The 27668-nt window shown below is 41.6% G+C and overlaps 1 protein-coding gene across 1 annotated transcript; it reads left to right on the top strand.

Moving 5' to 3' along the window:
• The first annotated feature begins 379 nt into the window (after positions 1 to 379).
• PCYOX1 (prenylcysteine oxidase 1) lies at positions 380 to 27512 on the top strand. The gene is made up of 6 exons (XM_004369234.3): positions 380 to 546; positions 1646 to 1852; positions 2904 to 3078; positions 21927 to 22138; positions 23161 to 23313; positions 23933 to 27512. Exons 1-6 carry the CDS (start codon positions 435 to 437, stop codon positions 24589 to 24591), a joined length of 1518 nt encoding a protein of 505 aa, XP_004369291.1. The 5' UTR covers positions 380 to 434; the 3' UTR covers positions 24592 to 27512.
• Positions 27513 to 27668: the final 156 nt, after the last annotated feature.

Here is a 27668-nt window from a genome sequence, read left to right as displayed (position 1 = left end):
GGCCTGTTTTTGCCAGCGACTAAGCTATACGCATTCTCTACGAGGTAGCGACTGAAGGGACAGGAGAGGGCACTAGTGAAGAAGTAAGGCGCTCCATCCAAACAGACGACGGGGAGGGAGGAGAGCTGGGGAGAGCCTTCTCTTGTGCCTTTGATCGCTCACTGAAGCAGAGTGGGTTTCGGAGGGGCGGACTGGGCTTGGGGAACCGAGTGGACTAGTGTAGGGAGCACCAGAGGGGCGGGTTGGCCTGGGGAAACTAGCGGTCCCGGGCGGGGGCGGGGCGACGGGGGGGGCAGCCTGGCGGGCAGGGGACGGACCTGGGCGGGGCCGGAGGGGCAAGCCTGGCCGGAGGGCGGGGCAGGCGAAGCGCGCAGTGACGCAGAGTGGGGCTCACTGTCGGGCGCGTGGGGCGGATTGCTGCGCTCGGGGAGGACATGGGGCGAACCATTGCAGAGCTGGTCTCGTCGCTTCTAGGGCTGTGGCTGCTGCTCTGTAGCTGGGGGTGCCCCGGGAGCGCCGAGCCGCGGGCCCCGCCGGATAAGATCGGTAGGCGAGCCGGGGATGGCGAGGGAAGGGGTGCTGGAGTGCGCCCCGCGCCGGGCGTCTGTTGTGTGGTGCACCCAGGCCCGGCAGCCGCGACGTGGAGCCAGGCCGCAGGCCGAGCTCTGCGCGCAGGTCGCGCTTTTCTCTATTCGCGCTTCAGGGCCGCTTGAGGTCTCCCAGGGACCGGACCGTGCATTTGCGGGCGTGGAGCTATGCCCACTTGAGGAATGGGCCGCGCAATAGGCGCTGGGGCAGGCGGACAGCCGGCCGGCAAGCGTCCCCTGCAGCCCTTGTCTCGGAGGCTTGACGCTCCGGAGACGCCGGGGCCCCTCTATCCGCCTTCCCTTATTCCATCTTTTAGGAGACTAGGCTTCTAGTTCTTCGTGGAACGACTCGCCTCATTTACTGCGCGGATGACAGGCGCATGCAGAGCGGGCACAGCACACTCAACAGTGCGAACAGGCTGACCCTGCCTGATTCCTTAGCTAGTCTGGCACTCCCTTCCCCCATTTCAGCTCTGCTGAGGTCGGCCTGCTTTCAGAGGCTTGCACAGTGCCTCTCTGCCCATGACTATTACCGCTGCCGAAAGGGTCTATTCTCTTTTTAGTTTCAATCTTCTGGGCTTTTTGCTCCCGGTTTTTTTCTCCCCCTTAAAGCTGTGTTCTTTGGAATCATTAACCTATTATCTACAATGTGAGAGAACAAATCTAGGCAAAAATGGAGGGCGCTTCATTTAAGATGAGTGCGGGATAGACCTAACATCTTCTATTCCCATGAGTTGGGCACAAAGAAGGTGTGCAGGCTTGTTGGTGCTCCGTCAACAGAGGACTTGGAATCTTTGGGCATCTGGCAAAGGAAACGTCTGATTAATGTCAGTTTTATACATTAATCTACCTCCACTTTAGTCTGGGGTCCGTCTGTCTCCATTCATAGCATGTTACGAGTGTTACCTGCCTTCCTCTTCCTCCAAGCCTTCCCTAAATTGTTGATAATATTCACAAGTAACCCCCTGCTCTAATCAAAGTCCTTTCAAAAACAAAGAAAACCAAACCTACATAGCTGGTAAGAGGGAAAAAAACTCCGTTACCATTTTTCTCCATAGCGATTATTGGAGCTGGAATTGGTGGCACTTCAGCAGCCTATTATCTACGGCAGAAATTTGGGAATGATGTGAAGATTGACATGTTTGAAAGAGGAGAGGTGGGCGGCCGTTTGGCCACCATGACTGTGGAGGGGCAAGAATACGAGGCAGGAGGTTCTGTCATCCACCCTTTAAATCTGCACATGAAGCGTTTTGTCAAGGACCTGGGTACGTAATTTTGGTCTTAGAAACTGAGCGGATCTCTGCGTGACCATCCATGGATACTTTTATCAGATGGGGAACTGAAACTTCTCAGCCTTGCTAACTGTCTTTTACAGAGAAGTGGTTACAACTGTTTTCCTCACCTTCCTGTTAGCAGCTGGTATTGCCTTAGTTAGGAGCCCCTCTCCTGTAAGGGGACACTAGTTATCTCTATCTTCAGTTATCTGGAATTACCGCCAGGGGCAGGAGTGGGGGTGGCTGCTGTTGTCAATTCTTGAACCTCTGGGTTCCTGTTGAAGAATTAAAGCATGTTTTGAGCTAGCAGGAACCTTAATTTGCTCATTTTATAGCTGTGGCAATGAGGCCCAGAGGCATGAAGTGTTTGACTTTAAAGTCATACAGCTATAGGGGTGGACATGTGCTTAGAACTTGGGGCATCCAACTGCTTCCGTACAAGGAGAGGAGCTGGACAGGTTGTGGGGGAAGTCTGGCAGGCCTCTGTAGGCCCTTTCCTCAGGGAATCTATCTTGTGTAATTTTAGCCTCCTTCCAATTATTTGAAATAACCAGTTACGTAAAATAGGATTCACCCAGGAATAGAAGTGTTTCCTTTTCCTCAGCTGCCTTCCAGATACCCTGTGGACACCTGCTGGGCCTCCATTTCCTCTTTAGCATTTTTGTCTTTTTAGATTGCCGTATTTGCATTATCCTCTGACCTATCTTCTGGAGAATACGCTTTCTGACAGCGCAGTGTACCACACTGTTCTAAGATAAACCCATTGCTGTCGAGTGGATACCAACTCACAGTGACCCTATAGGACAGGGTAGAACTGCCCCAGAGGGTTTCTAAGAAGCAGCTCGTGGATTCAAATTGCCAACCTTTTGGTTAGCAGCTGAGCTATTAACCACTGCGCTAGGGCTCCTTTAATATGTCTCCTGAGAGCTGAGGGAAGCCCAGAATTTACTGCTTCAGAGTGTCTGCTGATAACTTCAGATTACCTTTTTTCACTTGATCAGCATAGAAACCACTGACTTATCTCCCCTTTTTGTTTTTGCAGGTCTCTCTGCTGTAAAGGTCTCTGGTGGCCTAATGGGGGTGTATGACGGAGAGAAACTGGTGTTTGAGGAGAGCCCCTGGTTTATAGTTAACATGATTAAACTAGTTTGGTACTATGGATTTCAGTTCCTCCGAATGCACATGTGGGTAGAGGACATATTAGATAAGTTCATGAGGTAATTTTTTCCTTCTCTTTAATCCAAAACCTTTTAATTTGATAAGTATTAGGAATTATACTTTCTTGCAACAGTTTTCTGCCTAGCTTCAAGGCCAGTTTGTAAGATTGTTAGGCAAAATTTTTTTTGTAGAAAATACGCAGTCTATTTATTCACTTGGAGATTGAAAGGGTGGTTTATTTTTGCTTCTGAAAATGCATCTTATAAATACTTACTTGGTGTTGGCAGGCACTTTTAAATGCTTTACAAATATTAACTCCTTCCATTGTCATAACAACTCTCTTAGGTAGGTACTGCTATTAGCTGCTTTTTACAGATAAGGACGGTGGGTGAGGCACAGAGAGGTTTTAAGTGCAAATTTACCCAACTTGTAAACAGTGGAGCTGGAATTTGTACACATGCAGTCTGGTTCCCGTAGTCCTCACTCTTAATCTCTGCACTGTGCTGGTCGGTGTTTTGTAGATGAATGAGATAACGTGTACAGGAGGTTGTTGAAAGGATCAGAAAACTTAAATGACCATTGCTACTGACATGATGTTTCCATGAGCCAGCAGCTGAAGTGGAGACTGTTCGGCCTGTGCCCTGACAGTTTAAATTTAGATGTGAAATTGTAGCATTCTCCTGGGTAGTGAGAATACAGAGGCCACTTTTCTTTATGCTTTTCTGAATTTTCAGAAATTGCCATGTGTATGAAAGTGCACTGCTGTGGTAATCAGGAAGAATCAAATACAATAGCTCATCTAATTTTGAAAGGAGTGACCTTTTTTTTTTTTTAAGGCTGTTTGCATATGCCAGTTTTTATGCTGGTTTACAATTTTAAGTGCTGGAGGAATTCAGCATGTAATGCTAGTAATATTTCATTACAATTGTTGTTCCAACGTTATAAAATAATTGTTAAAAGGTAACATTACATATCATATGACCAGATATTGAACAGGACAAATATAAGAATTGAGCAGTATACATATACTCTAGTTTCTGTAACTTATAGGAGTTAGAGATTTCTTTCTTTCTAACCATCATTCTTAGGCCAGTTCCTGGAATGTCTTTCCTCAAGGTCCAGCTACAGTGGGTGCTGTTTTTAAGGAGTCATTCATTCATTCATTGATTTACCATATATTTATTAAACACTTGTTATGTGCCAGGCACTATTGTAGGTCCTGAGGATATGGGACCTAGAAAATGTCTCTGCCCTCAAAGAATATACATTCTAGTGGACAGGCGTGCAGTAAACAAACAACTAAGAAAATATATGGAATTTATACAGAGTTAGACAGTCTTTTTTTTTTTTTTAATGTGGTGAAAATACACATAACAAAACATGCCATTGCAACAATTTCTAATGTACAGTTCAGTGACATTGATTACATGCTTCTAAGTTGTACAGCCATTCTCACTGTCCTTTTCCAAGTCATTCTACCACCATTAACATAAGCTTGCTGCCCCCTGAACAAAAACTCCCCCTCTCCCCCTCCCACACCCAGTAAACCACTAATAATCTTTGGTTTATGTAAATTTGCTTTTTTATATAAGTGAGACCATATAGTATTTGCCCTTTTGTGACTGACTGACTTGATTCAGCATGATGTTTTCAAGGCGTATCCATGTTGTGGCATGTATCAGGACTTCATTTCTCTTTATGGCTAAATAGTATTCCATTGTGTGTGTATATACCACAGTTTGTTTAGTCATTCATCTGTTGATGGACGTATGGCTTGTTTCCACCTTTTGGTTATTGTGAAAAGTGCTGCAGTGAACACTGATGTACAGGTTTCTTTCTTTTTTTTTTAGAGAAGCCAACCAATTTTATTTTATTTGTTTATTTTAATTGTGCTTTAGGTGAAAGTTTACAGAGCACATTAGTTTCTCATTAAACAGTTAATACGCATATTATTTTGCGACATTGGTTGCCAACCCCGTGACGTGTCAACACTCTCCCCTTCTTCACGTTGGGTTCCCCATTTCAATTTGTCCAGCTTTCCTGTCCCTCCCTGCCTTCTCATCCTTGCCCCTGGGCTGCTGTGCCCATTTAGTCTCTATGTGGTTGAACTACGGGTGTTATTGTTTGTTTTATAGGCCTGTCTAATCTTTGGTTGAAGAGTGAACCTCAGGAGTGACTTCAGTACTGAGTTAAAAGGGTGTCCAGGGGCCATCCACTCAGAGTTTCTCCAACCTCTGTCAGACAGTACGTCTGTCTTTTTTTTGTGAGTTTGAATTTTGTTCTACGTTTCTCTCCAGCTCTGTCCGGGACCCTCTATTGTGATCTCTGTCAGAGCAGTCGGTGGTGGTAGCCGGGTACCATCTAGTTGTGCTAGACCCAGTCTGCTGGAGGCTGTGGTAGTTGTGGTCCATTAGTCCTTTGGACTGATCTTTCCCTTGCTTCAGATAGGGTGGGACCAGTAGTTGTATCTTAGATGGCCACTTGTAAGCTTTTAAGACCCCAGACGCTACTCACCAAAGTAGGATGTAGAACATTTTCTTTATAAACTATGTTGTGCCAGTTGAGTTAGATGTCGCCTGAAACCATGGTCCCCAGCCCTCAGCCCAGTAACTCGGTCCCTCAGGGAGTTTGAATGTGTCTATGAAGCTTCTATGACTTTGCCTTGGTCAGGTTGTACTGACTTCCCCAGTATTGTGTACTGTCTTACCCTTCACCAAAGTTATCACTTATCTATTGTCTAGTTAGTGTTTTTCCTCCCCCTCCCTCATAACCATCAAAGAGTGTTTCTTTCTATGTGTAAACCTTTTCATGAGTTTTTATAATAGTGGTTTCATACGGTCTTGTCTTTTTGTGATTGACTTATTTCACTCAGCATAATACCCTCCAGATTCATCCATGTTGTGAGATGTTTCACAGATTCATCATTGTTCTTTATCGTTGTGTAGAATTCCATTGTATATGTACCATAGTTGGTTTATCCATTCATCTGTCAATGGCACTTAGGTTGTTTCTATCTTTTTGCTACTGTGAATAATGCTACAGTGAACATGGGTATGCATATGTCTATTCGTGTGACGACTCTTATTTCTCTAGGATATATTCCTAGGAGTGGGATTGCTGGATCATGTGATATTTCTGTTTCTGGCTTTTTAAGGAAGCGCCATATCATTTTCCAAAATGGTTGTACCATTTTGCATTCCCACCAGCAGTGCATAGGAGTTCCAATTTCCCCACAGCCTCTCCAACATGTGTTATTTTCTGTTTTTTTGATTTGTGCCAGTAATGTTCGGGTGAGATGGTATCTCATTGTAGTTTTGATTTGCATTACTCTAATGACTAGTGATTGTGAGCATTTCCTCATGTATCTGTTAGCTGTATGAATGTCTTCTTTGGTGAAGTGTCTGTTCCTTTGCCCATTTTTTAATTGGATTATTTGTCTTTTTCTTGTGGAGGTGCTGGATTTTCCTATAGATTTTAGAGATTAGACCTTTGTCGAATATGTCATAGCCAAAAATTTTTTACTTGTCTGTAAGTTCTCTTTTTACTCTTTTGGTGAAGTCTTTTGATGAGTATAAGAGTTTAATTTTTAGAAGATCCCAGTTATCTAGCTTATTTTCTAGTGTTTGTATATTGTTAGTTATGGTTTGTATCCTATTTGTGCCATGTATTAGGGCCCCTAGCATTGACCCTATTTTTTCTTCCATGATCTTTACCATTTTTGGTTTTATATTTAGGCCTTTGATCCATTTTGAATTAGTTTTTGTGTGTCATGTGAGGTATGGGTCCTGTTTCATTTTTTTTTTTTTCACAGATGGACATCCAGTTTTGCCAGCACGATTTGTTAAAATAGACTGTCTTTCCCCATTTAATGGACTTTGGACCTTTGTCAAAGATCAGGTGACCGTAGGTGGATGGATTTATATCTGGGTTCTCAATTCTGTTCCATTGGTCAATGTGTCTGTTGTTGTACCAGTACCAGGCTGTTTTGACTACTGTAGCTGTATAATAGGTTCTGAGGTTGGTGTACATGTTTCTGTTTTCATTCCTGCCTTCACTTCTTTTGGATATATATCTAGAATTGGGAGTGTTGGGTCATACATAGTTCAATGTTCAGTTTTTTTTTAGGAACCACCAAACTGTTTTCCACAGTGGTTGTACCATTTTACATTCCCACCAGCAATGGAGGAGGGTTCAAGTTTCCCCATAACCTGGACAATACCTGTTTTCCTTTTTTTTTAAAAAAAAAAAAAAATCACTCATCCTAATAGGAGTGAGGTGGTATCTCATGGTAGTGTTGATTTCATCTCTCTAATGGCTACTGATGTTGAGCATCTTTTCATGTGATTGTTGGCCATTTGAATATCTTCTTTGGTGAAATGTCCAAGTCCTTTGCCCAGTTTTTCACTGGGTTGTTTGTCTTTTTGTTGTTAAGTTATAAGAGTTTTTCAAAATATATTTTGGATATTAGACCCTTATTGGATATATGGTTCCTGAAAATTTTCTCCTGGCCTGTAGATTGTCTTTTCACTTTTTTGCCAGTGATTTTTTAAAGTAGGTGGGTGGCATGTTACCGCAGGCTCAGGCAAATCAAGTTCAGATGGCTTCCAATGCTGCCCCGCCTGCGTGTATAAGATTTCTTAACTGTGACTTATTTGACTTTCAGAGAATTGCCTTTTAAGGTACTGTTTAAGAAAGCACTTTTGAAGGAATTCAGAACATTATAGAACTGTGAACAGGACACACTGGTAAATGGCATTGGTTGGTTGTTTCTGGAAACTTTTTTTTTCATTTAAAAAATATATGTTGCACAACATTTGCCAATTTAATGTTTTTCATGTGTACAGTTTAGTGACATCAATCATGTTAACCATGCTGTGCAACCGTCACCTATATCTGTTGCTATAAACAGAAACTCACTGCCTCCTAAACAGTGCCTTCCCCTCCCCCTTCTCCCCATCCCCTTATAATAATAAACTAATAAACTTTAGTCTCTATACATTTGCCTATTCTAGCTATTTCTAATAAGTAAGATCATACAACATTTCTCCTTTTGTGATTGACTTATGTCTCAGTTATCTAGTGCTGCTATAACAGAAATACCACAAGTGGATGGCTGTAACAAACAGACATTTATTCTCTCACAGTTTAGGAGGCTAGAAGTGTGAATTTGGGGTGCCAGCTCTAGGGGAAGGCTTTCTCTCCTGTTGGCTTTAGGGGAAGGTCCTTGTCATCAATCTTCCCCTGGATCTAGGAGTTTCTCAGTGCAGGGACCCTGGGTCCAAAGGATACACTCCACTCCTGGTCCTTCTTTCTTTGCGGTAATGAGGTCCCTCTCCTCTCTGCTCGCTTCTCTCCTTTATATCTCAAAAGAGATTGACTCAAGATACAACCTGATCTTGTAGATTGAGTCCTGCCTCATTAACATAACTACCTCTAATCGGGCCTCATTAACATCATAGAGGTTAGGATTTACAACACAAAGGATAATTACAACAGATCACAAAATGGAGTACAACCACACACTACTGGAAATCATGGCCTAGCCAAATAGACACATATTTTTGGGGGGACACAATTCAATCCATAACAGCTTCACTCAGCATAATATTTCTAAAGTTCATCCATGTTGTAGCATGTTTCAGGACTTGATTTCTCTTTCTGGCCAAGTTATAGTTCATTGTATGTATATACTGCATTTTTTTATCCATTCATCTGTTTATAGACATTTAGGTTGTTTCCACGTTTTGGCAATTGTGAACAGTGCTGCAATGAACATTGGCATACATGTGTACATTTGTGTCCCTGTTTTCAAGTCTCTTGGGTATATGCCTAGGAGTGGAATTGCTGAGTCATATGGTAGTTCTGTGTTTATATTGTTTAGAAACCGCCAAACTGTTTTCCACAGCAGCTGTTTCATTTTGTATTCCTACCAGCAATGGATAAGGATTCCAGTTTCTGCATATCCTCGCCAACATTGGTTGTTATCCGTTTTTCTGATCTTAGCCATACTAGTGGAGGTGGAGTGATATATCTCATTGTGGTTTTGATTTGTATCTCCCTAATGGCTAATGAAGGTGAGCATCTTTTCATGTGCTTATTGGCCAATTTGTATTTCTTCTTAGGTGAAATGTCTATTCAAGACCTTTGCCCATTTTTTGGTTCAGGTATTTGTCTTTTTGTTGTAAGTTTTAGGAGTTCTTTGTGTATTCTGGACATTAAACTCTTATCTGACATATGGTTCAAGAAACTCTTTTTGATTCTAGAAAACTGTTATCAAACTTCATGGAATATTATCCCCAGTCTATTTTTGATACTTGGTTATACAACACTGACCTTTATGTTGCTCAAAGGGCTGCCCGTCATACATTTCTGTTTCTTTCAATAAATCAAGGACTTGGACTGGTATGCACCAGTTGTTGAATTAGTGAAATACTGCTTGCCTGTTAAAATAGCTACTGGCCTGAGTGTTCTCACTCAAGCCACCTAGCCCTTCTCCTGTTACCTACTTTCTCTGTCCCCAGCAGCTAATGGGGGTAATGCCTGACCCAGCAGGGAGTCTTTTTTTTTCTTTTGTTTGTTGTTGTAGTTTAAGTGAAAGTTTACATTTCAAGTTAGTCTCTTATACAAAAATTTCTATGCAGTTATGTGACCCTAATTGTTCTCCCTATACTGTGACAGCACACTCCTCCTTTCCACCCCTGATTTCCCATATCCATTCAACCAGCTCCTAACCCTCTCACCTCCGGACAGAAGCTGCCTGTTAGGTCTTATGTATCTACTAGAGCTAAGAAGCACACTCCTCACAAGTATCTCTTTATGTCCCACAGTCCAGTCCAATCTTTCTCTGAAGAGTTGGCCTCGGAAATTGTTTTAGTTCTAGGCTGACAGAGTCCGGGGGCCATGCTTTCCAGGGTTCCTCCTGTCTCAGTCAGACGATTAAGTCTGGTCTTCTTACTGGAATTTGAGTTCTGCACCCCACCTTTCTCCTGCTCCATCAGGGACTCTCTGTTGTGCCAGCAGGGAGTCTTGACTCTGCTCCATTGCTGCAGCCAGTCTGTGTTCTATTTGGTTGATGCTCATGGTGTACTGATTTTTAAATACTTTTAATACCACCCCATGTTGGAGATATTCTGGAATGTCACAAAAACCAGGGTTGGGAACCTCAGAGGTTGCCAAAGAGAAATCTGGAACAATTAATTCCCTGCGTTTTAGTTAAAGCAGTTGTTCTCAACCCTGGCTGTACATTTTCTTTTCTTCCTTTTTTTTAATCTTTGGCAAAAGGGTGAACTTCATGAGTGACTTCATTATTGAGCTAAAAGGGTCTCCGGGGGCCATACTCTCGGGGTTTCTCCAGTCTCTGTCAGGCCAGTAAGTCTGGTATTTTTTTGTGAGTTAGAATTTTGTTCTACATTTTTCTTCAGCTCTGTCTGGGACCCTCTATTGTGATCCCTGTCAGAGCAGTCAGTTGTGGTAGCCGGGCACCATCTAGTTGTACTGGACTCAGTCTGGTGGAGGCCGTGGTAGTTGTGGTCCATTAGTTCTTTGGACTAATCTTTCCCTTGTGTCTTTAGTTTTCTTCATTCTCCCTTGCTCCTGAAGGGGTGAGACCAGTGGAGTATCTTAGATGGCCACTCACAGGCTTTTAAGACCCCAGACACTACTCACCAAATGGCTGCACGTTTTCTATAGTGCACATGGGGAGTTTTAAAAATGTGAATACTGAGCTATACCCCTGAGATTTTTACTTGAATTGCTCTGGGGCAGGGGGTGTTAGGCATTGGTATTTAAAGCATCTCAAGTGAATCTTACATGCAGATAGAGTTGAGAACCACTGGGTTAAAATGTGAACTTGGAGGATGTTCTTGAGTTTTGTCTTTCTTTGAGCAATGTAGAAACCTAAAGCTCTTGCTCATATTTTTATTTTCCTTTTTTGGATATATATATGACATATCCTGCTTGGTTCCCTTGGAAGTTGATTGTGTGATTTTCTACAGAAACTTTTAGGGGACTTGCTGACCAGCTTTGGGGAGGCATTTTGTGCCTCCATTTCATAGTGTACGCAGTGCGAGTGGAAGGCCCACAAGACAGTAGTAAACCATGAGACATGAAAGAGGGTTCAAGCTTGTGGTGGACAACACCCCAGTCCCCTGAAGAATGCATTCGTTCTTCTCTGCTGTTTGAGGTACTTGAATGGAAATCCTGCAGCCCCTGACATCCACACTTCTCAAGTTAATCTCTAGTTCTGAGAGTTTATTTTTCTGTTGTTACTCTTGTTGAGAATATACATAGCAGAACATAAACCAATTCAACAATTATTACACGTACAATTCAGTGACACTGATTACATTCTTCAAGTTGTGTAACCATTCTTACCCTCCTTTTCTGAATTATTCCTCCCCCATTAACATAAATTCATTGCCTCCTAAGTTTCCTATCTAATCTTTCCGAGTTGTCAGTTTGATGCCATATAGATAGTTCTTAAAAGAATAAAATGCTCAAGGCAGACATTCCTTTCTAACTAAGCTAAACTATTGTTTGGTTTAAAGAAGACTTCAGGAGATATTTTTGGTTTAAGGTTTAAAGATTATTCTAAGCATTTATTTACGTAGCTCTTCTGGTTGGATGTCATTCCTTACTCTAAGGGCCCAGCTCTCATCTCATCTCTTTCAACAAAGCCTTCCACTCATACTCCAGCCCCCTACTTGTCTGTCAGTTTATTGTGCTGTGATGGCTTGTGTGCTGCTGTGATGCTGAAACTCTGCCACTGGTGTTTCAGATATGAGCAGGGTCGCCTAGGTGGACAGATTTCGGCAGAGCTTCCAGACTAAGACAGACAGGGAAGAAGGACCTGGTGATCTACTTCTGAAAAAATTGGCCAGTGAGAACCTTGTGGATAGCAGCGGAACATTGTCTGATATAGTACCAGAAGATGAACCCCTCAAGCTGGAAGGCACTCAAAATACAACTGGGGAAGAGCGCCTCCTCAAAGTAGAGTCAACCTGAATGACATGGATGGAATAAAGCTTGTGAGACCTTCATTTGCTGATGTGGCACAACTCAAAATGAGAAGAAACAGCTGCAAATATCCATTAGTAATCCGAATGTGAAATGTATGAAGCATAAATCAGGGGAATTGGAAATCATCAAAAATGAAATGAAACGCGTAAAGATCAATGTCCTATGCATTAATGAGCTGAAATAGACTGGTATTGGCCATTTTGGATCGGACAATCGCGTGGTCTACTATGATGGAAATCACAAATTGAAGAGGAATAGTATCACATCTATTATCAAAAAGAACATTTCAAGATCTGTCTTGAAATACAGGGCTGTGAGTGATAGGATGATATCCACACGTCTACGAGGATGACCAGTTAATACAACTATTATTCAAATTTGTGCAGCCACCACTAATGCCAAAGATGAAGAAACTGAAGATTTTTACCAACTTCTACAGTCTGAGATTGATCGAACATGCAATCAAGACTGTAAAATGGCGTGGCAGTAGCGCCAGACCTCAGCAGCATCAGACCTCCTCGTCTGTCTTCACGAGGGGGATAGAGAATCATTATCATCATCAACAGCCCAAGGCTGTTTCCTATGAGGCAGAGGTCAGAAATACTTCTTCTCTCCAATCTTTTTAGCAGTTCTGACACTAGCCATCTGTCCTAGGTCACTCTCTACTTCACTGTTGGGTTTGTTAATTCTTTGCAGTGGTCACCCAGAACTCACAGACAGTACTCACGATTATGGAGTTTATTAGGGAAGTAACCAAAAACCAAAATCGAATTTGTTGCCGTGGAATCGATTCTCACTCATTGTGACCTTGTAGGGCAGAATAGAATTGCCCTATAGGGTTTCCAAGGTGGATTTGAACTACCAAGATTTTGGTTAGCAGCTGAGCTCTTAACCACTGTGCCGCCAGGGCTCCGTTAGGGAAGTAGCAGGTTACAATTTGGAATCAGAAATGATGCAGGATATAGTTCTTCTGATCAGGACAGCGTCTTCTCAGCTGTGCCTGCAGGCAGGCCTCTTCTCTGGCCCGGCCTCTGCCCTGCTTGGGCAAGTGTTATAAATCTCTTTAGCTCCGCCGGTCAGTGCTTGGGGCACCCCACTCTACCAATAAGCCTAGGCCCAAAGATACTCAGTCCTCTCGCTTCATGCATTGGCAAGCCTAGCTCCACTGACAAGTGCCCAGAGGCATCCTACTCTGCCAGAAAGCCTCCTGCCCGATGATGCTCAGCCCTCTCGCTCCGTGGGTCAGTATACCCACTGTAGCCACCTTGCTCCATAGGCTAGGAAGACCACCGTACTGTCTTGTGCCAGTCTTCTGGTTCTGCTGTTGCCAGTTCTCTGTTGGGCTTGCTGCTGCTGCTTGCCATCTTGCGCTGTCTCTGATGTTACAGTTCTCCATCTCCTGGGTCTAGGAGGCTCTCAGTGCAAGGATCTCAGCTCCAAAAGACACACTTCGCTCCCATCTCTTCTTGGTGGTAGTCAGGTTCCCTCTCTGCTTTGTGATTGGCTCCCTTTTAAGCCTAGCAGGATGGCAAAACTTACCAATCCCCTGGTTAGGGTTCCATACACCTTATTTGCATGGTCCCACTGCTGCGGGGTTCCATGCACTTTATTTGCATCATTAGCAAGCTATCTAATACCCTTGGAGGGCCACAAGTACCTAATTGTGTAATCACACCAAGTCATTTGGTAGGAGTTACAAGACCATGGTGAGAAAGGCCATATAAAAGTGATCCATCACATGCCAAAGATGCATTGATAATTACCAGTGATTGGAATGCAAAAGTTGGAAAGAAAGAAGAAGGATCAGTAGTTAGAAAACATGGTCTTGATGATAGAAATGATGCCAGAGATTGCTTGGTAGAATTTTGCAAGACCAATGACTTATTCATTGCAAATACCTTTTTTCAACAACATAAACGGCAGCTATATAAGTGGACCTTGCCAGATGGAATACACAATCATATCCACTACTTCTGTGGAAAGAGATGATGGAGAAGCTCAATATTATCAGCCAGAATAAGGCCAGGGGATGACTGTGGAACAGACCGTCAATTACATATATGCAAGTTCAAGTTGAAGCTGAAGAAAATTAAAACAAGTCCACGAGAGCCAAGGTATGACCTTGAGTATATCCCAGCTGAATTTAGAATAGATTTGACTCATTGAACACTAAGGACTGAAGACCAGATGAGTTTTGAAATGACATCATACATGAAGAAAACAAAAGTTCATTAAAAAGACAGAAAAGAAAAAGACCAAATGGATGTGAGAAAAGACTCTGAAACTTGCTCTTGAATGTAGAGTAGCTAAAATGAATGGAAGAATTGATGAAGTAAAAGAGCTGAACAGAACATTTCAAAGGGTGGCTCAAGAAGACAAAGTAAAGTATTATAAACAAATGTGCAAAGACCTGCAGTTAGAAAAGCATAAAGGAAGAACACACCTGGCATTTCTTCAGCCAAAAGAACTGAAGAAAAAATTCAAGCCTTGAGTTGTAGTGTTGAAGGATTCAATGGGCAATATATTGAATGATGCAGGAAGCATCAAAAGAAGGTGGAAGGAATACACAGAGTCACTGTACCAAAAAAGATTGGTCAACATTCAGCCATCTCTAGAGGTAGCATATGATAAAGAAAAGACGGTAATGAAGGAAGAATCCAGGCTGCACTGAAGGCATTGGCGAAAAACAAGGCTCCAGGAATTGACAGAGTACCAATTGAAATGTTTCAGCAAACAAATGCAGCGCTGGAAGTGCTCACTCATCTGTGCCAAGAAATTTGGAAGACAGCTTCCTGGCCAACCTACTGGAAGAGATCCGTATCTGTGCCCATTCCAAAGAAAGGTGATCCAACAGAATGTGGAAATTATTGAACAATATCATTAATATCACATGCTAGTAAAATTTTGCTGAAGATAATTAAAAAATTACATTGGCAGTATTACATTGACAGGAAATTGCCAGAAATTCAAGCTGGATTCAGAAGAGGACATGGAACCAGGGATATCATTGCTGATGTCAGATGGATCCTGGCTGAAAGCAGAGAATATCAGAAAGATATTTACCTGTGTTTTATTAACTATGCAAAGGTATTCGACTGTGTGAATCATAACAAATTATGAATAACCTTGCGAAGAATGGGAATTCCAGAACACTTAATTGTGCTCATGTGGAACCTGTACATAGACCAAAAGGCAGTTGTTTGAACAGAACAAGGGGATACTGCATGGTTTAAAATCAGGAATGTTGTGTGTCAGGGTTTTATCCTTTCACTGTACTTATTCAATCTATATGCTGAGCAAATAATCCAAGAAGCTAGACTATATGAAGAAGAATGCAGCATCAAGATTGGAAGAAGACTCATTAACAACCTGCAGTATGCAGATGACACAGCCTTGCTTGCTGAAAGTGAAGAGGACTTGAAGCACTTATTGATGAAGATCAAAGACTACAGCCTTCAGTATAAACGGCAACTGTACATGTGGACCTTGTCAAATGGAATACCCAGGAATTATATTAAAAAAATCCATAAAGAAAACAAATATCTTCACAACTGGACCAGTAAGCAACATCATGATAAAAGAGAAAATTTTACTTGGTTCCACAGTCAACGCCTAAAGAAGCAACACTCATAAAATCAAGCAGCGTATTGCATTGGGTTGCTATGAATCTGTAAAGATTACAACCAAGAAAATCCTATGGAGCTCAGTTCTACTCTGTAACACATGAGGTTGCCATGAGTTGGAATCGACTCCACTGTAACAGTTGTTTTTTTTTTTTTTTCAAATGGGCCATACTTTCCTGTTTCTTTGTGAATTTTTTGTTGTTGTTGTTGAAAACTGGACATTTTAAACAATATGATGTGGCTACTCTGGAAATCAGATTCTTCCTCCTCACCACAGGGTTTGTGGTTGTTGTTCTTACTGTTTCTGTGTTTGGTGACTTTCTGGGACTAATTCTGTAAAGTCTGTATTCTTTGTTATGTGTGTTCACTGAATTCTCTTGTCAGTTAGCTTGGCAGTCAGCTAATGATTGGACAGAGATTTCCTTAAATGCCTTGAACTAATAAGTCACTCAGCCTTTATTGAGGGGCTCTGAGTGTGTGTTGGGCAACGCTTTCAGTGCTCTAGCAGGCAGTTGAAAACTCTCTCTTAATCTTAACTTCCTGCTTACTCAAAGCCTCAGGTCAGCCAAAGATGAGTGATTGGGGCCTTTTCATGTTATTTCCTGGCATGTGCCAAATCCCGCACATGTGCATGGCTTTCTAGATTTCCAGGAATATGTCGGAACTTTTTATTCCACAGTTTTTTTCTTTTAAGTTTTTTAGTCAGCTTTTTGTTAGCCCCAGCTCATATCACAGTCTCAGGTAGGTATGATTTTAAACTGTTGTTGCTAACTGATTTTTTACAAGTGCCCTCAGGATAGGGTTGTTTGTACAGAGTAAACGCTGAATCAGGTACAATAAACATAAGCCCTGTGTAAAGAGCCTTTCGGTGAGCTTCCAAGTAGGTCAAATAGTTAAAATTTGCTGGGTGTGGGGCTTTTGCAAAACTCCAAACTTGTTCTTACCTCTCCAGTGGCTGCTAGGTTGCTGGTTTTCAGAGCTATTGCAGTTGCGAGGCTTTTGGTTTTCAAGTCTACCATGGAGTTTGAGAGGGGGAATGGGAATAGAGAAACTTAAAATGCCACAACTCTCAATTGTTCTTATCAAAATTTAGCCATTTTCTTGAATGAACATTGCTTGATTTTTGTAAGTCTTTGGTTAATTCCCCAAGTTCTGAAAAAATTGATGTTGACAAATTTTGCCAGTGTTCTTGTTGCTTTTGCGGAGTAGCAGAGTTTCATAGTTTCTTACTCTACCATTCTGGAAATGTTTTTACCCCCTTACTTTTATGACTGTACCTCCCCCTACTCTTCTGGATCTCTTCGCCTCAGGTACATTGGACTCACTGTTCCTTGAACATGCCAGGTATGTGGATAAATGAAAAGTCCACTTTTTTTTTTGACACCAATTATGAAGATATTAAGGAGCCCTGGTGGTACAGTTGTTAAGGGCTCGGCTGCTAACTGAAAGGTTGGTGGTTCAAACCCACCAGCCGGTCCGCAGGAGAAATACGTGGCAGTCTGCTTCTGTAAAGATTACAGCCTTGGCAACCCTGTGGGGCAATTCTGCTCTGTCCTGTAGAGTTGTATGAGTCAGAATTGACTCGACAGCAATGGGTTTGGTTTTTGGTATGAGGATATCACAAATCCCCACTTTTCACTTTTCTGTTCAATTCTGACACCAGCTGCTCATGCAGCACTTCCTTCTCTAACCCCAGCCACCTGGAGCTAAGTCAGAGCTCACAAGTTAAAAGGACATAATCTTCCAAACCGCCAAATAGGCCCGAGACTTCAGATGCCTGCCAAAATTTGGGTGGTCTCATGATACAATTCTGGCCTGCTGGTTACAAATTCAGTGGTTCCATCTATTCCCTCAGGATAGCAGCTGCAAGCTTAGGAGTCCCTAGGCCCCCCTTACTGCTGACCTGCTGGCTTCCACTATTCCTTTGGTTCCAAATAATTTGCTAGAACAGCTTAATGACTCGTGGAAAGCTCTATACTTATGATTACAGTTTTATTATAACGGATATGAAGCAGGATGTAAAAATGGCTTGGGGGCAATGTCTGACCTCCTCCAACCCCACAAGAGGGAAGGAGAACCAAGATCAACAGTCCAAGACTGATTCCTGTAAAGTGGAGGTCAGACACATGCCTCCTCTCTCCACCACCTCTATCAATTCTGACACCAACTGTCCCTCACATAGCACTCTCTACTTCTCTGCTGCGTTTGATAATTCATTGCAGTGGCCACACTGAACTCAAAGACCATACTCATGATTATGGGGTTTATTTTAAGGGAAGTAACAGTTATAGTTCAGGCTCAAGAACACTCAGGATACAGTTCTTTCATCAGGACAGCCTATCCCCAGCTGTGCTCGCAGGCACACCTATCCCTGGCCCTCAGTCTCTGCCCAGAGGTACTCAGCTTTCTCTCTCCTTGGGTCCACCGTGCCATTTCCTGCTGCCGGGTCTCTGCTGCTGAGTCTTCCTTTCTTGGTGATGGACTCCTCCTCTCTGCTCTGGAATTGGCTCTCTTTTAAGGCAAAACTGACCAATCCCGTTGGTAGGCCACAATTACTGTATCACGCAGTCACCTGGGTGGGAGTTACACCGTGGCTAAAAAGGCTACACACAAAAGTAATTAATCCACCGCACAGGGTAAGCATAAAGAAATGCATAGGGTGAGGTCTGGAAGGGTTTCCAGTGTGGAGCTTCTGTGTCCTAGAGCAGATGTTTTCCACCAACCAGGAAGTCCATGGGGCTTCTGTGTCCAGATCGTTTATTGAGGCCTCATTGCATAGGCATAATTGATTGAATCATGCCTCCCACCCCCAGTTCAGTTGATACCAGGCCATGTGGTGGTCTTTCTGGCTTGGTCAGCACAGTCTCCTTAGCACAAACCCTTAGGTGTGGTCTAGAGGCCTTAGATAACAAAAGCACCTCAGTTACCCAGGAAATTTCAAAAGTTTAGAGTATCTCTCAGGAACCAAGGACAAAGACCAAATTACTTTGGGTAAAGTTAAATTCTTTACCCCACACCAGGCATGCTTCTATTGTATGGCATTTGTACTGCTTTTACCTGTACTTGAAATATTTCCTCCCTCAGATATCTGCATGCTTGCGTTCTCCCCTCCTTCAGGTCTTTGCTCAGATGAGGTCTTCCCTCACCACTCTATTTTTTTTTGTACCATTCTATTTAGAATTGCAGCCCTGCCAACCCCATGCATTCCCAGTCTTCCTTCTCTGATTTATTTTCCTCCTTAGTACTTATCATTCTCTTATCTGTTATATACTTTACTTGCATTCGTTTTTATTACTTCTTTCCCCTGACTAAAACATAAGCTCCATGAGGGCAGGGATTTTTTTTTCTTATCTGTTGTGTTGACCTCTGTATCCCCAGCACCTAGAACAGTGCTTTTGAATGCATAAATGAATGAATAAATAGAATACTTTGGTAACTGTTAAGGGTTATACAAATGTACCTTAAAATGAAAAATACTATCTAAGCAATATGAATAGCAGAAACTACTAATTACTCACGTTTGACTTTTTAGTAATATTCTAATGCAACTAGTATTGTGAAATTATTTTAATGCTCAGTCTTTATATGGTATATATTGTCTCATCTTACCTTTTAGGAAGCCTTTACTTAGGAGGCTTGCTTGAGCGTGGTTGGTGGGCACCTCCCCATGAGGTGGGAAATAAGTTTTTTATGGTATCATATGTAAGTTAGTTAACAGGATAGTATTTTGTCATGTTCATCATTAGCAATAGATCAGCCTTCCTTTTTTTTTTTTAATTTGTGCTTTAGATGAAGATTTACAGAACAAACTAGCTTCTCATTAAACAATTAGTACACACAATGTTTTGTGACATTGGTTACCAACCCCACAACACATCCACACTCTCCCTTCTCGACCTTGGGTTCCCTATTACTAGCTTACCTCTTCCCTCTTGCCTTATAGTCCTTGCCCCTGGGCTGGTGTGCCCCTTTAGTCTCGTTTTGTTTTATGCACCTGTTTAATATTTGGCTGAGGGGTAAACCTCAGGAGTGACTTCATTACTGAGCCAAAAGGGTGTCCAGGGGCCAAGAGCAGTTTTACTTTCTTTGTTTATTGTTATAGTTTAAATGAAGTTTACATTTCAAGTTAGTCTCCCATACAAAAATTTATACATACATTGTTATGTGACCTTAATTGCTCTCCCCATACTGTGACAGCACACTCCTCCTTTCCACCCCTGATTCCCCATGTCCATTCAACGAGCTCCTAGCCCTCTCTGCCTTCCCATCTCACCTCCGGACAGAAACTGCCCATTTAGTCTCTTGTATCTACTTGAGTCAAGAGGCACACTCCTCACGAGTATCAGTTTATGTCCCACAGTCCAGTCCAATCCCTGTCTGAAGAGTTGGCCTCGGAAATTATTTTAGTTCTGGGCTGAGAGAGAATCCGGGGGCCATGCTTTCTGGGGTTCCTCCAGTCTCATTCAGACCATTAAGTCTGGTCTTCTTACTAGAATTGGAGTTCTGCACGCCACCTTTCTCCTGCTAGATCAGTCTTCCTTTCATGAGATGTCCAGTGTATTGTTTTTCTAAGGAATTCGATGTTTTTGCCCTATTCCCAATCTCCTGAGGCCTGTAAGCCAAATGCTGTGGTTGGAAGGAGTTATTTTACGTTCTCAATGTTGGTGCTGATATCTAATCAATTTCCCTACAGAACTTGATTCAACATATTGTATACTATGCTGTCAGACGGTAGGCAATATTAGAATGTATATGGCATTGTTTCTTGCTCTGTAATAAATTTGTTTTGAGAGAAGAAACTTGATGTAAAACTCTCCTCCCATGATCACTGATAGCACTGTAGCCTTATCTTTCTTATGACACTTACTTCTTCCTTTGTTTTATATACTTATTTTTACATGTGCCATATTACCTGTCCCTGAGTGTAAGCTCCTAAAGGGAAAGGAACCATGTTTTTCTCATCTTTGTACCACCTGCAACCTGAAGAATTATGTATTGAATTACTGCATGAGACAATTTATGTGAACATTCTTTAAATCCATAAAGTGCTGGAGAAATGTCAGATGATATTTTATAAGAAATAAATAATATAAATTAGTATTTAAGTGCTGAACAAGTGGCATGAGTGCTAAGTTTTATGAGACTTTTGAAGCTGATGATGTTACTGTGGATTGGGAAGTTGAGCAAGGTTTTCCAGAGGAGGTGGGACTTAATGCTCTCTGTAAGGAATGATAGGTGTTCTGTGGCTAGGAATGGAAAGAATATACCAGTTGAGGGAAGAGCTTGTGCAGTGGTGAGGAGACAATATGCACTGCATATTTAGAAACCAGTGAATGGATCAGGTGTGCTCAAGTGGAGGGTTTGAGTGTGGGTGTGTGGTGGAGGGCAGAGGGGGCAAGTTAGGCTTTAGCCTTCTATTTTCCTCATGGCTTTTAAACAAGTTCTTTGACCTCTTCTGCTTTGTTGTCTAATATGCAGTTAGAGCAGAGGAGTTAGCCTTGATGAGTTTGGCTCAAAAATTCCATGATTCCTTCTTTAAAAGTCAGGCTAAATGATCTGGACTTTATTTAGTAAGCAACAGTAAGCAAGAAGTTTTTTGGATAAGTGAATGACAAAGTAAAAGACATATTTAAGAGTTTTGGGGAGATTCACATGTTTCAAAGGAAAGGAAACTAGAAGCAGGTTGATCAGTTATTCATTTTAATATTTGAATGTTAATCCTGACTAAGATCAGGGAAATGACAACAGGGTAACAGAGAGCTGTTAGGAAGATTGTTGAGGTTTCCTACTGATGAGTGGAGGAAGCAGAGTGGAGAAATGAAGATGACATGGAGGATGTTAGGAGTGGCGTGTTGTTTTTGGTTGGGATAGGGGGTAGGCGGAGAGGATTGGGGCTGGTGGAAAGATGAAATTTGGTTTTAGACATGTCTAAGTGCTGCTGGAAGATACAAAGTTGAATGAGGACAAGACATACCCACTGCTTTAAAGGGGTTCCCAGTGATCATATTAATGCAGCAAAGGAAGTGTGCATACAAAGGACAGTGGACTACTAAAAGAAGAGGAGGGAGAAGACCAAGAGCTCCTGGGAGACCTGGGAAAGGCTTTACTCAAGATGATAACTAAGCTATTATCTCACATGGTAGGTGAAACTCATCAGAAGGAAACATGGAAGTCAGTTTGGTTCTTACAACCCTGTTTCCCTTCTTTACCTGCCCTCCTCTTCCATCTTGTTTGGTGTTTAATGGCCATTTCTCTTCTTTTTAAAGGATCTACCGCTACCAATCTCATGACTATGCCTTCAGTAGTGTAGAGAAGTTACTGCATGCTCTAGGAGGGGACGACTTACTTGGAATGCTGAACCGAACACTTCTTGAAACCCTGGAGAAAGCAGGCTTCTCTGAGAAATTCCTCAATGAAATTGTTACTCCTGTCATGAGGGTTAATTATGGCCAAAACATGAGCATCGGTAGCTTTGTGGGTAAGCCAGGGATCAGTAAGGGACATGAGTTCACAAAGGGGCTTACCCAATGTAGAGTAGCTCCTGACTTCAGGCCATGGGTTGGACAAGGCTACCTTTCTCTCTGAAACCTCAGAAATTGTTGGCAACATTGTATATACGTAGATATGGATTTTTATGGGAACAGGGTCGTTAACTTTCATTAGTTCAGTGGTTCTTAACCTGGAGTGTGGGGGCGGGGCATTGGCAATGTCTGGAGACATTTGGAGCAGAACTCCTGGAACAAAACTCACTTAGGAAGGGAGAGTGAGGTAGAGGGCCTCCTACAAAGTCATGATTAAAACACATCTTTGGTTGAAACACTGTGATAGGAGGGTGCTACTGGCAAATGTCAGTAGTACCAAGGTTGAGAAACAATGCATTAGATTCTCAAAGAGGTCTGTGACCCTCCAAAGGTTAAGAACCATTTATTTAGAGGATAGTATTGAGGTATCCTGTTTGGCTGCCCCAAAACAGTTAATGTAAATATATTGTGAAACTTACTCAGATTGTCTTTGGGTAAAGGTCCATGGATGACCCAACATCTTAAGATCATTGAGTGGTAATACATGATTTAGTCAATATGATGATTTAGTCAGTCACTAGTCACTGTATCGGTAACGTGTCTTGTTGTACCAGAGTGATTTTGCACCCCTTTGTGTGACTCAGAGCAATTTTGTTTCAATATTGGATGCAGGGCTGGCTTCATGGGTGTGCCACCTGTGCAGTCAAACAGGGTCCTCTGCTAAGAAGGGCCCCCTGCTTGGTTTAATGGCCTGCTGCCAACCATCTTTAAATTCTTAATTATTGAACAATAATTCATTTTCATTTTGCCCTGGACCCCTTAAATTATGTAGCTGGTCCTAAGTGGATGTTAATTTTCATTAAAATGCTAAACAGACCAACTTGCATTTGGCCAGAACTCAACAAATTAGGAAGGGAGAAAGGGTAGAAGGCTTCATACAAAGTCAGAATTAAAACACATTTTTTTCTCCCACTGACAGGGGCAGTGTCATTGGCTGGTGCTGAATCTGGCCTTTGGTCAGTAGAAGGTGGCAATAAACTTGTTTGCTCAGGGCTCCTTCAGGCTTCCAAAGGCAATCTTATATCTGGCTCAGTAATGTACATAGAGGAGAAAACAAGGACCAAGCAGACAGGTAAGCTTGAACTTCTCTTTTAGTGTTCCTGATTTCCCCTGCAGAAAATGTTTTCTCAGGGAGAAACTCTATCTTCTGCCATCTCTCACTGTTCCAAATGATGAAACTTTAAGTTACATATGTTGTATCATGTAGAAACATTCCCAAATGTGCTCAAGTACAGTAGCATGACTCTTTGGATTTAAAAAATAATCTCATCCTCGTAAGTAAAAATTCCCTATTTTATACTTGTAAATGAAGCATTATTTTCATCTAGAGCAGGAAATTGGCCTCAATGTAATACAAATACAAGGAACAGTTATTTTAAGGGTTAAAACTCCTTTAATCCCTTAGAATTATGAAGAAACTATTCTGAAGGTAGAGCTCTGGTGGCACAGTGGTTAAGAGCTTCGCTGCTAACCAAAAGGTCAGCAGTTCAAATCCATCAGCTGTTCCTTGGAAACCCTGTGGGGCAGTTCTGCTCTGTCCTGTAGGGTCGCTATGAGTCGGAATCAACTCAACGGCAATGAGTTTTTTTTTTTTTGTTTGGTATTCTGAAGGTATAGAATTACTTTTAGAAGGTATAAAATATAGTATATTAGAAACACTAAAGAAGTATATGCTTCCTTATTCCCTCTAGGAAATCCCACCAAGATGTATGAAGTGGTCTACCAAACTGGATCAGAGACCCATTCAGACTTCTATGACATTGTCTTGGTGGCTACTCCACTGAATCGAAAAATGTCCAATATAACTTTTCTCAACTTTGATCCTCCAATCAAGGAATTCCATCAGTACTACCAACATATAGTGACAACTTTAGTTAAAGGACAATTGAATACAACTATCTTTACCTCTAGAGCCTTAGATAAATTTGATCTTACTGCAGTCTTAACCACTGATAATCCAGATCTGTTCATTAACAGCATTGGGATTGTGTCCCCTGTAAGAGAAAAGGATAATCCTGAACCATCCACAGATGGGACACATGTTTGGAAGATCTTTTCCCAAGACACTCTTACTAAAGAGCAAATTTTAAAGCTCTTTTTGTCTTATGATTATGCTGTGAAAAATCCATGGCTTGCATATCCTCAGTATAAGCCTACAGAGAAATGCCCCTCCATCATACTCCATGATCGACTTTATTACCTCAATGGCATGGAGTATGCAGCAAGTGCCATGGAAATGAGTGCCATTGCAGCCCACAATGCCGCTCTCCTGGCCTATCACCGCTGGAATGGGCACACAGACATGATTGACCAGGAGGGCTTATATGAAAAACTTAAGACTGAACTATGAGTAACATCCTTTTTTCCCTTTCTAGTTCCAAATGGGTTATCATTAGCAAAAAAGAACAAAATCTGAGCAGAGATGATTTTGAGTCAGATATTTTGCCACTATCATTGTTTAACAAAAGTAATCGCTGTGGATCATGAGAAAATACAAAGTTCTAATTAAGCAGGAAGGCATAACTTGCACTTATGCCATCTCCAGAATTTCCCCACTCCTCTTTCAGTCTCCATTAGCAGTGTTTTTCAAATTTCTCTGATCATAAGAATCATTTGGTGTTTGTTAAACATACAGCTTCTCAAGCTCCTCCCTTGGTGATTCTGATTTAGTTGGCCTAGGGGTGTTGTTGTTGTTGCTGGGTCCATGGGGTCGGTTCTGACTCATAGCAACCCCATGTATAAAAAAATGAAAGACTAAACATTGCCTAGTCCTGTGCCATCACAATCATTGCTATGTTTGAGCCCACTGTTGTAGCCACTGTGTCAATCCAGGGCCTAGGGGTAGGGCCCTGGATTTTGAGTAAGATCTTAGAGCATTTTAAACTAACACCTGAGGAAGAACTAGTGGCCAGACTTAACCTCCTTGTTGAGGACTGGGTCATTTGAGCTTCACAGCCGGGCATGATTTTCAGTCAGATCAAAACTACTATGAGAGCTGGTGTCTTTGCTTGGCATTAGTAATTTATACCCTTTTTTCACAGTAGATGTGCCCATGCCCAAAGCTTTGACCTTCAGAATGTTACCTTTTGATTTCTTCTGTCCCAGTTTTATTAGGGGTGAAATTTAGAAGTCTTAGTAGTACAACCTTAAGATGTCATACAAGTCTCAAGTAAAATGAAAAGCAAATATGGGTTACTGACTTAAGAAATTGGCATTCTGTTATCAAACCCTCACCTGAACTTTAAAAAATACTGATGCCCACCACCAGAGATTCTGTCTTCATGGACTGGGGACAGGGCCTTTGCACTGTAGTTTTTTAAAGTTCTAAGGTGGTTCTAGTGTGTAGCCAGGGTTGAGAATAATCGATGTAAAAATCTGACAGTGGACCTAAACTACTGGGTCAACTATAGGTAAAATACTTCCTGTACAAGAAGGGATTGATGTCTACAAAAGGTTTTTAGTACCTTAAATGTCCTAAGAAATCCAATCCGTTATCAAAGCAGATCCTTTTTGCAAAGAAAATTTCTTTAGTGAAAGCTCTAGTAGTCTTAATAGTTAAGTAGCATTGACAGTCTCTAACAGCAGAGGCAACTTAGGTAACTCCAGGGTGGGATAGTGAGAATAACACCAAACTTCACCAAATCCAGAATGTTCAAAGTGTGTTTCTAAAGCTACTGCAGCATTCCAGGTGAGAAACTGGTTGTTGAAATCTCACTTTAAGGCAGTAGTCCTCAACCTTGGCTGCACCCTGAAATCACCTGAAGATGATTTAAATCTTCCCAAGTGATTCTAATATGCAGTCAAACTGGAGAACCAGTTCTACATCTGCGATACAAAGATCAGGAATGACTGTCCTTATAGCCACCAGTAGCACAGAAGAAGCAAAAGCCTGTAAATTATAACACTCAATGCAATCAAGTTAGCAGAAGTCCATCACCAGGTTATGGCAGTAGCTATTTTAGCAAAATGGTCTAAGAGAACATTGATGCATAGTGTAAACAACTCCTTCCCTAGTACAGCTGTACATATTAATATGCTGATAAAACTGCCAAGATAAGATATATTGTTTGACATACAGGCAGCAGTTAAACCCATGGTTTGTTAAAGGGTGAGCTTTTTAAAAATTTTATTCTTAACAAGTATGTTAAGAAGTATTCATGCTTTTCTCCCTTTTGTGGTTTTACTGAAGACATGTATATACTAAAAGATTGGCAAATACTAATAATAGCTAAGATAATTTACTTTTTGTCACTGGTAGACGTGTTTGGCAATGGGATATATTTTTACTTAGGATACCAATGTGGGTATATCAAATCTATGCTGATTACGTTTTCCAACAGGATATCTGAAATTGCTTCTTCAAAGAGCAAAACAGGTATCCCCTCAGACCTATTAAAGAGTTTTAATACGATTATAGTATTAAAGAATTTTTTTATTGGAGAAAAATACTATCAGAGTCTGCTACTGCAAGAGAACCATCTAGTCATCTTTTTACAGAAGAGCCTCGTAAAAATTATGCAGGGGCTGAATGAAACTAGCTCTACTCCAGTGGTTCTACTTGAGCCTTCATCAGAATCACCTGAAGAGCTTGTTAAATTAACAGATCGCTGGACTCCACCCCCAGAATTTCTTTCAATAGGTTTGGAGTGGGACACAAAATTAATGTTCCTAAGTGATGTTGCTAGTTTAGGAACCACACCTCTACAACTCAGCTTTATGTGGCTGCAAAAAATGCAAATATATCATGTCAATGAAGATTAAATTAAAATGAAGTGCTGGAGAAGAATGGAAAAATAGAAATACATTGGACTTCACACCAACTCTCATTAAGTTTGAACTCTCCAGCTTTTCTGCAAATAGGAAGTACCATTTTAGAGATACATATAAGCTACTGTGTTCCATGTTTTAAAAGTACCTTACATACTCACCTGTGTATACGCCATTCTCTACAGTTTCAAAGTGATTCAAGATTTACAGGCTTTTTAGCGGACTACAAAAATAGGCCTAAGCATTTGCTTGGGAGATTTCTTAAGGTTATGTTTATAACCATCTGTAATATATCCCTGATCTCATTTTGTGAGCCGTAAAATACAACTCATGAACTAGAAGAATATATTATGGGCAGCATTCTCACTACCCTCTCTACTCCATGAAGAATGAATGGCAAGACACTGTAATGTTTTTCTCTGGAATGGATCCTGTTTCTACCCTTGTATTAAAAAAAAAATTCCCACTTAATGATTACATTCAAAATAAACAACTACATTACTTCTTGTGTTTTACTGCTGTTGTATCATAGCTGAAATACAGATGTACTTGAAAAAGTCAGAGTAGATCAAAGTTACTATTCTAAGTTTCCAAAGTTGAGAATGTTTCAGAACTCATTCAGAACGTTTGCAGCTTCTTTATCTCTGTTCATTGTTGAAA

This window comes from Trichechus manatus, unplaced genomic scaffold (genome assembly GCF_000243295.1).
Source record: "Trichechus manatus latirostris isolate Lorelei unplaced genomic scaffold, TriManLat1.0 scaffold00004, whole genome shotgun sequence".
In the NCBI taxonomy this organism is placed as follows: Eukaryota; Metazoa; Chordata; class Mammalia; order Sirenia; family Trichechidae; genus Trichechus; species Trichechus manatus.
The sequence above is the reverse complement of the archived record's forward strand: the minus strand, read 5'-3'. Positions and strand labels throughout refer to the sequence as shown.

Excerpts from the sequence above, each read along its gene's own strand:
- PCYOX1 (XM_004369234.3), top strand. The coding sequence starts at position 435 with ATGGGGCGAACCATTGCAGAGCTGGTCTCGTCGCTTCTAGGGCTGTGG. Across the intron at positions 1,853-2,903 it reads GCGTTTTGTCAAGGACCTGG|GTCTCTCTGCTGTAAAGGTC; the intron begins GTACGTAATTTT and ends TTGTTTTTGCAG. Across the intron at positions 23,314-23,932 it reads AACAAGGACCAAGCAGACAG|GAAATCCCACCAAGATGTAT; the intron begins GTAAGCTTGAAC and ends TATTCCCTCTAG.